The sequence below is a fragment of the Nicotiana sylvestris genome, chromosome 3 (genome assembly GCF_000393655.2).
Source record: "Nicotiana sylvestris chromosome 3, ASM39365v2, whole genome shotgun sequence".
NCBI lineage: Eukaryota > Viridiplantae > Streptophyta > Magnoliopsida > Solanales > Solanaceae > Nicotiana > Nicotiana sylvestris.
The window spans coordinates 107,863,831-107,873,270 of record NC_091059.1 but is presented as its reverse complement, the minus strand read 5'-3'; the positions used below and the strand labels follow the sequence as shown (position 1 = coordinate 107,873,270).

At 35.8% G+C, this 9,440-nt stretch overlaps 1 protein-coding gene across 1 annotated transcript; it reads left to right on the top strand.

Moving 5' to 3' along the window:
• The first annotated feature begins 532 nt into the window (after window positions 1-532).
• LOC104220450 (transcription factor RF2b-like) lies at window positions 533-6,526 on the top strand. The gene is made up of 4 exons (XM_009771323.2): window positions 533-1,138; window positions 4,030-4,162; window positions 4,614-4,698; window positions 4,960-6,526. Exons 1-4 carry the CDS (start codon window positions 642-644, stop codon window positions 5,331-5,333), a joined length of 1,089 nt encoding a protein of 362 aa, XP_009769625.1. The 5' UTR covers window positions 533-641; the 3' UTR covers window positions 5,334-6,526.
• The last annotated feature ends 2,914 nt before the right edge of the window (window positions 6,527-9,440 follow it).

Sequence of the window (9,440 nt, the reverse complement as noted above, 5' to 3'; positions counted from 1 at the left end):
TAATTACCGAAGAGTTAACTTAAACAGCTGCCTAGCAAACGTTTAAACTTAAAATAGCCACTGCATGTATAATGTATCATAAATATAATTCATGTAAAATATATATATATATATATATATATATATATATAATAATAATAATAATAATCATGTATAATTATCATATAATCTATGTGTACTCACTAAGAAAATATATATGTAGATTGGTTATTTGTATAAAGATCTATTACACTCTCTAAGTCCACGATATCATCCTTCCTTCTATTTTGTTTGGCACAATTTCTTTATTAATCTATTTTAAAACAAATAACTCATTTTATATATTTTAAAAATAAAATATTTATATAGTTTATGAATATAAGTTTTTAAAATTTTATAGCCACGTAAAATTATATATATATTTACAATCACAAATTTTAAAGTTTTTATTTCTTTTTTCAAAAATAGTAGAGTCAAACTAGACAAACAAAGGAGTAGAACAGAAGAAAAACCTTTTCCAGTCAAAAAGTCAAAACCGTTTGAAAGCAGTTAACTTCCATTAATAAACAACAAAACTCTACTTAACTTACATATGCAGTTCACTAAATCCATCTTCTTCTTCAACTTCATTTGATCGATTATCTGAAGCTTTCTCCACAAAAATGCAAGATCCGTCACATCTAAACTCCGTTAAGTTACCGAATCAACCTCCGTCGTCATTTTCAGCTGCTGCATTCCGTCCGTCTCACCACCGGCGAGCTCACTCGGAGGTGAACTTCCGGTTGCCGGAGGATTTAGATCTGGAATCCGACCCATTCGATGCGCCGGCGGGAAGTTTCGAGGAGATCGGATCGGAGGATGATTTTTTCTCTACGTACATGGACATTGAGAAGCTCGGCTCCGGCGGTGGATCTAACTCCGGAAGCGATGCAGCAGCTGGTGGTCTCGAAAATGCCGGTGGTAGTGGAGGGAGTAGTCGAGTGGGAGCTGAGAGTAGTGACGGAGAGAAAAGCATGATGATGAAGCCACGTCACAGGCATAGTCATTCAGTGGATAGCTCATCGAGTTTGTTGCTGAGTGAGAGTATTGAAGCTAAGAAAGCTATGGCTCCTGATAAGTTGGCTGAGCTCTGGACTATTGATCCTAAACGTGCCAAAAGGTAGTACTACTAGTTTTTAAAGTTTAAGTCAAGCTACTTACAATTTAAATTCAGTTTTCATGTTGAATTGTGATTTAGATTATTTTGAGTTGGTTGAATGCTTAATGGATTTAGTGGAAAGGTTTGTTTAAATATTTGCAAATCTAGAATTTATAGAAGATCTTGAAGTAAATGTAAGTGATTTCTTCTCGTCTGCCTAAACCTTGGCGTCAGAGTTACCTGGTGTTATGCTTGTGGGAGGTAGCACCTACATGGTGGAAAGTCTAGGTGCCTACAAGCTGGCAAGGAACCACCGTCATCTGAAAAAAAAAAGATGAATTATTTTTGTTGTTGTTTCCCTATAAGATGATGTGTCTTTAATTCACCAGAAATCTGTTTTTTTCGGGTAACTTAATTATTTTCTCCTGAAAATTACTTGTTTTCTTTTTATGGATTTAAAATTTCTCCACAGTAGAGGCATGGTCATGTCAGTTAAGTTCTTTTCAGATGAAGTAATTTCTATTGAAGAATGAGGTGAGGCTAATCAATTCGTTTTAGACTCTTTTTTAATAACGGTGGAGTCTGGGCAGCTTGCGCACACCTCGACTAATTCCACCAGGTGGCTTGCTACTTTGACTGCTTTGCTGAAGAGGGAAATGGATTACTAACTTCATAATTTTTTCTCATTATAGATATTGAGAATATATATATATATATATTATTGAACTCTATACACACACAGAGAAACCAGAGAGAGAGACAGAAATTTCTTTGAAGCAAGGACAAGGCAAATGCTAAGCATACCAACAGTAGAAGGGCATTAAAGCACCTAAATGAGTCAAACAACAGTTTTTATTCCAAAGCTCCAAGAAGTTCTTATACTAAGACATTGATCGCGAACCTTACTGCAATGTGTCAAACCAAGAGAACTGCATTTGTATGTTGCATTGGAAAACAGTTAAGACACAAGGTAAATGAGTTTAGTACCAGAATTGGGGTCTGAAGTTGATTATTCACCATTGTGTGCCCTAGATTTATCTCTCTCTTATCAAGGTTTCATTGGGAACTTTAACCGTTAGATTGGATAAGGTCCGTTCAGTACATTCTTGGAGATGCTTGTTTCTTGTTTTGATCTGTATGTTGGCTGCAAGAAGATATGTAGTTCATCCAAGTTTATTTCAATTAATCTGCTTTTGTTGCATTTTGTCAAGTTTTCATAAATCTAAACTAGACCATGTCTCATCTAAGTTAACCTCTGTAAGAAACCTTAAGATGATTTCAAAATTATACCAAATCGCTCACCATCCAAAAAAAAAAACGAAGTTGCTTTCATTAAATGCAGATTAGTGTCCTAACACTATCAAAGTCTCATTTGAACTGTTAGTCATGATCATTAGTCCCTTAGATATTACTGCTCAGTAAAATCAACATTTTATTTTGAAAAAAAAAAAAAAAGAATTTGCGACTAGTTTGAATAACTTTTTTTTTTGTAGTTGCAAACTTCGATGGAGCCTAATATTTCACTAGTAACTTTTGGTTGAAGTAGACTTTTTCTGTTTACAGTATGAGTGATAAAGCAAAGCCTACCTATTTAAATGAAGTGATGACATGTCCGATAACATTCACTTCTTTCTTCTAAGATAGCCAACTTGGAGCGAAGAAGTCTAGTCGGATGATATTGTTGGCTTAAATCAGGCTAAGCTTTTGATCAGCAGGGATGCTTTTCCATAACATTTTGATTGCTTGTCCAAATAGTTTGGCAATCACTACCCTTTCATTCTGCTCCAAAAGCTAGCTTGTCCCTCTAGTTTCACATGATCTAAAGTCCTACAATGTTTATCCAAGAGCATAATGCTTGAAATGAAGTATAGGCGAGCCAAAGTTATGGTTCTAGTAATACTTAACAATCCACTATGTCTGGTTTCAGAATAAATTGTTGGCACTTGTGTCTTGAGCTGATAGAAATAGCAATAGGAAGTTGCAAAATATCTGCTTTTTTGAGCAGACTTTGTCTCTAACCTGTTGTAAAGTTTAATTTTGTGATATCTAATGATTTTGATGTAGCTTTCTAGAATGAACTTTCACTTGTTAAGTCCGCTTGATGCCTTTAATGGAACATGGGGAATGATAAATTGCTCTTTACAATAATTAGATTGCCGGTTGCCAGCTGATTTCTCAAGAGCCTAATTTGTTTGGATTTACTACCATTATATATGTATAAAAGCATAACACTTGCATGATATCATAACTTTAGCATTTTCACCGATAACGGTGGATAGATGTGAAGCAAATATCTCTGCTTAACATAATTTAGGATTTTTTTTTAAAAATGTCTAGGATATGTCGAACTGATTATACTATCTAGTGATGAAATATATGCTGGAAAACTATCAGAAACCAAGCTATGGGAATTCGAAGTTCTTATTGCAAGGAAAGAAAAAGGTTAAAAAGTAGCATGTATCCAGTCATTATGACCTGCAATCTATGAACTCATGGAAGTTATTATGTTGGGTGATCTATACACAACCATTGGAACGCTGTATCTTTGTTGGGGGACCTTCTTACTTTTACTGTTACTTAATCTGCATCTTGTCTAAGAAGCACGGATACTCTCAAGAGTAATTCATGCTCCTATTGGACAAAAGAGTCTCCAACAATCTACAATGAGTATGTGTCTGATAAATCTCACTGTGTCCAAAAGCAAACTTTAAGTCAAAGTGCTGTATATAGATGAATATACATATCAGTTTATGATCAAATTACATGAACTTTTTCCATTGAGATGAAATGCATAGTATCTTTGTAGGATTACTTCAATCTACAAAGATTTTATTTTTAATAAGGGAAGAAACAGAGAAGAATTTCTCAATTCCAGATCTGCTATTTGTCTGACTTTTGAGAATGTTGCACAGGATTTTGGCAAATCGGCAGTCTGCTGCTCGTTCTAAAGAGAGGAAGGCCCGTTATATATCTGAACTTGAGAGTAAAGTTCAGACCCTTCAAACAGAAGCCACCACTCTTTCTGCACAACTGACCCTTTTCCAGGTACTTCTTCCTTTTTCAAGAACTTACATCCAAGTTCTGAAATCACTAGATATGTGCAGAAACATACAACTTATTCCATCAATTTTGGTTATTTTTGGTCTGCAAACCTTACAAGGGTAACATTTTTTTTAGAGAAAGGTAATTGACAAGAATAATATTTTGTATGAGCTCAAGCTGTATCTGTTTAAATGAATAAAATCTTTGATGACAGAATTCAAAAACATAATTCCTTTTTCTAAAAGTCTACCATGTCTAGAGAAAATTAAAAATAACTTCCATCATTTGAAAAAAAAAAGGTACCTTTTTTCAGCTAAATATCTTTCCAAAATAATAAGTTTTTCCTTTGAAATGAGTCTTCCATGTACATCTCATCATTACTTTCCTTTAAAAGAATTTCATGTATTTCTCCTTGCAATCATCTGAATATCATGGCTATTGTTTCCTTCTGCAGAGGGATACAACCGGCCTTACTAATGAGAATACCGAGCTTAAGCTCCGTTTGCAAGCTATGGAACAACAAGCTCAATTACGAGATGGTATGTTCCCCATCTATTTCCTTCCGCTTCATTGTTGCAATATTCTTTTTGATTTCTTAGTCATTATCACTTCCATCTCGAAATTCTCAGCTATTTGTACCTCTTGGCTGGAGGATAGACTGCATAAACAAAACCTAATATTACTTTCTTAATCAACACGAAGACTCACCTTATCCCTCTACACATAAACAAAATTTCATCTGTGATGAGAGCAATTACTGATGCTATGGAAATCTTTCTCATGCTGTTTCAAAAATACAGCTCGGAACGAAGCACTGAAACAGGAAGTTGAAAGACTTAAAATAGCTACAGGGCAGATATCAGCCTCCTCAGATGCATACAATTCGGGAATGCAGCAAATTTCATATAACCGACCAGCATTCTTTCCTCATCAGCCACAGCCAGGGCCAAGCGAACCACCGAACACACTGATGCCGCAGTTTCACACCCTCCAGGGCAGCATGTCTAATCCCCGTCACACTCTACTTGCTGGCCATGCACAGGCTCTCACAGACGCAATGCAACAAGATCCTCTCAGGCGTTTTCAGGGTCTTGACATCAACAGCAGGGGTTCTCATCTTGTAAAAACTGAAGCCCCCTCTATTTCTGCCAGTGAAAGCAGCAGTACATTCTGATTGAGTTGCTAATTCGTGCATTGCTCTCCCAACCCTATTTATTAAACTGTCCATAGACTGACACATCTTTAACATCCAGGATCTTCAATATTCTTAAAAAAATTTGATTAGTTATTTGTCCCATTCGACTCGAGTGTAGGTTTCAGTAGCTTCACCAGGTCATGAGGTATTTCTGTTTCTCTTCATTTTCGTTTCTTACTCTGAATCAGACCTTGTGGTTTATTCATGTAATCTTTAGAGAAGGTTGTCACTGCTGCTCGATGGCTATACGTTCTGGTGTGAGGTCTTCAGTGTCATTGACATTGTGTTATTGCATTTTCTAGTGTGTGAAGTAAGGACTGTTAGGCTAATTAATGCACTCCATTCTTTGAGTAACTAAGTATGGCTCCACAATTACTACTGATAGTTTATTGTTATTTGTTGTAAATGCTCCTCGTGGCCCTGTTTCTCTTGGCCATTGAGAAGTGGAACATGTAATTCACTTCATTTTAGCAGGTCTTGATATGCATAAATGTAGGCTCCTGTGGTCCTTTGTTCATCGGCTAAATACATTGTTATGTTCGAGTGCCTGAATGCTTAGTTTTGACACAACTGGCTGGGCGACTTTGTATGTAATAGATAGAAATCAAGGGAGCTCCAATAAGGAGTCCTCGACGAGTGAATACAGTACATGGAAGATTTACAGATGTAATACTAGGTAATTTTAGCTAGGTTTTACGGTGGGAGGAAGAAAGATGGCAATGACTTCTCAACTAGACTTAGTCAGTACAAAACGTTTTGTGGTTACTAGAGGATCTTGGACACTGAAGAGACAAAGATGCCATATCTGGACAATGTTGAACTAGAAGAGATTACTCAGGATCTGATGATGTGGTTGAAGAATAGGAAACTTCTTTTTTTGTATTTTCTACTTTTGGGCTTTTTCTTAGAATTATTTTTTGGTTTTGCTTTTGTTTATTTTAAATAATTTTTTTTTCTTGTTAACGTATCTGGTCGACTATAACTTGTAAGGGAAACTATTTCATAGACAAAGCTTCTCTCTTTGCCTGGAACATTGAGAAGAGCAGATAACTACCTGATACTCATATCTTACATCTAAACTATTGACGTTTCATCAAGTCTAGAAAAACTCCAGAAAGTTGGCTTTCTTTTTTGTGAAATAAATAGAAAGATATTATAGTATTGCTTTTGAATTAAGTCTTGTAATTCGTGTATCTTTCTTTTTCTCTAAATGCTGTTTCTTAGGATGTCCGATGTCTTTCCTTCTAATTATTAATTTGCTTATAGCGATTTTGCAATTTATCAGACATGACTAATTATATTCTTGTGAATATATAATTAATTGAGGTGCTAACCAAAAACCATTTTCTCTTTGTTGTTTTTTTTTTCTTGGGGATGGGGGTAGGGGTGGGGGTGGGAGGGGAGGGGAGGGGGTGAAAGGGAAGGCTTTGGATAAGGGAAAGAAAAAGGAAGGGCTTGGTGAGAGCTACACTTCGAATGTGACAGGTAGAAACTCTATAGTGAGCTTTCAAACTTAAAGCTTGAAAAAAAGCAATTTGCTTCTAGCTTTTCATGTTCTGTGTTTTTCCTTTGGTTTTTTTCTCTGTTTTCCCTTGTAATTGTGGGACATGGATGTGTGACTCTCTCTACCATAGTTCCATGATGACCAATCAAATTCTTTTTCCTCAAACCTAAGCTTCCCTTTTTCCTCATAATCGAAGGATAAAAGAAAAAAGAAAAGGTCCTCCCCTACTTTCTCATGATTGTTACTACTAGAAAAGATCCGGAGGTCCAGAAGAGTAAGTGTAATAATTACCATTGATGTGCATGGTGAAACGGATAAGGTTCCTTTACTCTCTTAGAAATTACGAATTCGAACTGTAAAAATAAATAATCTTTAATAGGAAATAATTTCTCTTTAATGAGCTTTATGCAGCGCAAATTATGGATTATTTGTACCAGACTACCAGTGATATCGAGTCATACTAAAAATAAGAGCATAATTGGTTAGGATCAAGAGCTACACCGAAAAGAGAAACTCACTATGAAGAAATTCTCTTTAAAGTTGCGCTTTTCATCCATCAGTATTTTCTAGTAATTTCTACGATGTATTGCGTGACCTGAAAGTTGGAAAAATCCAAGAGACTAGTATAAACCGAAAACGATTTGTCTTATGAGTCACATGTATTTGCATTTATCATTTGACCCTGAAAGGCACCACACATTTCACTCCACATATATTGCAATATAAGGTTCAAATTCAACATCTCCCTCTCATCCACCAATGAAAAAGGAATAAGGAAAAAAGACTAGTAGCTAATGGGACCATAAGAGGACCTAATACTCTAAGCATACCACAAAATTGCACATGGCAAACGTAGAGACAAGCCATTTATGATGTGTGTATCTTCTTGGAAGATCATGTGTGGGGGCTCTTTGTGACTACTCTAACTGACCATGTCATTAAAATTGTATCAACTATTTGCAAAATCGTGTCTTTCTCTCTCTCTTAGAATCTCTATTGGACATGACTGTTCTTGTAAATTTGGAGGCAGGCCCTCTTGGAGAGAGGCACTTTGTTAGGACTAAGGTTGTGCGTATGCAAGATTTAAATTTTATGAGTTCGGACTACTATTAAATTCATTAATCATTTGAGTTACTGCTCGAAATTTAATGTCTATATTTAATAAATTTTTTAATATAAGATTTGAGCCAAAACTATTAAATTCATTTTAATTCATAACTTATACGGTACATCTGCACATGTTATTGCATGCCAGGAAGGGGAGGTATCTTAATCCAACAATGCAACTTGGTGCTAATTGGGAGAGAGGGGATAATGGCTCACACAAGTAGAAACAAAGGGACAATTCTCATTTGCCATTGGCTCCTAACTTAACAACATTTGGATAAGTACACATGCCCTTTTTGTGGTTTCCATTATTCCAAGCTTGAATCATTTAATTTGGCTTTCTCACTGGCTCTTTAGTTCTTCTCCATGCAAGGTCGGATCAATACTTTTTATTTCATGTCAGTAGTACTAAATTTGTGATTTAAAGTTAATGGGTTTTAAGTATGCATATATATACACATGCTTCGAGTCAAAAGCAATAAGTTCAATTGAATTTATACAACACTATTCGAAAACTGGCAAAATCCGTCCACAGAATATCGACCGAAATCAGTTGGAAAATAAGTAAATTGATCGCAAAAGTCAAAGAAAATATTTCTGACAACGGAAATTGTCACGACCCATAATCCGTTAAAGGTCGTGATACGATTGTCAGGCAAGCCAACACTAAATAGTTAATTAAATTCTCATTTTAATATTTTTGAAATCATAAATTTCCTTCAGTTTAACGAGTAAAAGATGAACTTTACAGAATAAATAATATTTTCCAATTTTAATACTGAATATCCCATAATCATCCCAGAACTCGGTGTCACAAGTGCATGAGCATTTATTAGGAAATAAAATAGAATAAAATACAGCATCTGTCCGAAATACAAATTTGGCAGGAAAGATAACACAAGCACTCTGAAGGAGACTCTTTGGCTGCGGATCGTAACGTGGAATGCAACTCACCTAAGTCCCCGCATCAACCACGCTGCTCCGCCCAAAAGGCCACTGAGCATACATGTGCTTGTACAACAAAATGTACAGCAAGTATAGTATGAGTACAAAAATAACGCGTACCTAGTAAGTATCCGGTCTAACCTCGAAGAAGTAGTGACGAGAGGTCGACTCCGACACTTACTAGTGTTCCAATAATATCAGATACAATAAAGAAGTAAATAAATGTGAGGCAGAGTAAATAAATGAAGTAAATAAGTATAAAATACGCGGTACAATTCCCTCCTTTACAATTAACTCAAGCTCTCAACTAGCAAAATTCCCTCCTTAACCGGAGCAGATATATAGATATAGTGGATTCCATCAAAAATGTTGTCATAGTTCAAATCAGGGAAAACCCACAAATACACTGGCTTGCCATATACTACACACGATTCCATAAGGATATTTTATAGGAAATGCCGAGGTGTATGGCTCGATCCAACATAAATATAAATTGTGCATTGCCGAGGATCGAACGATACGAACCATAG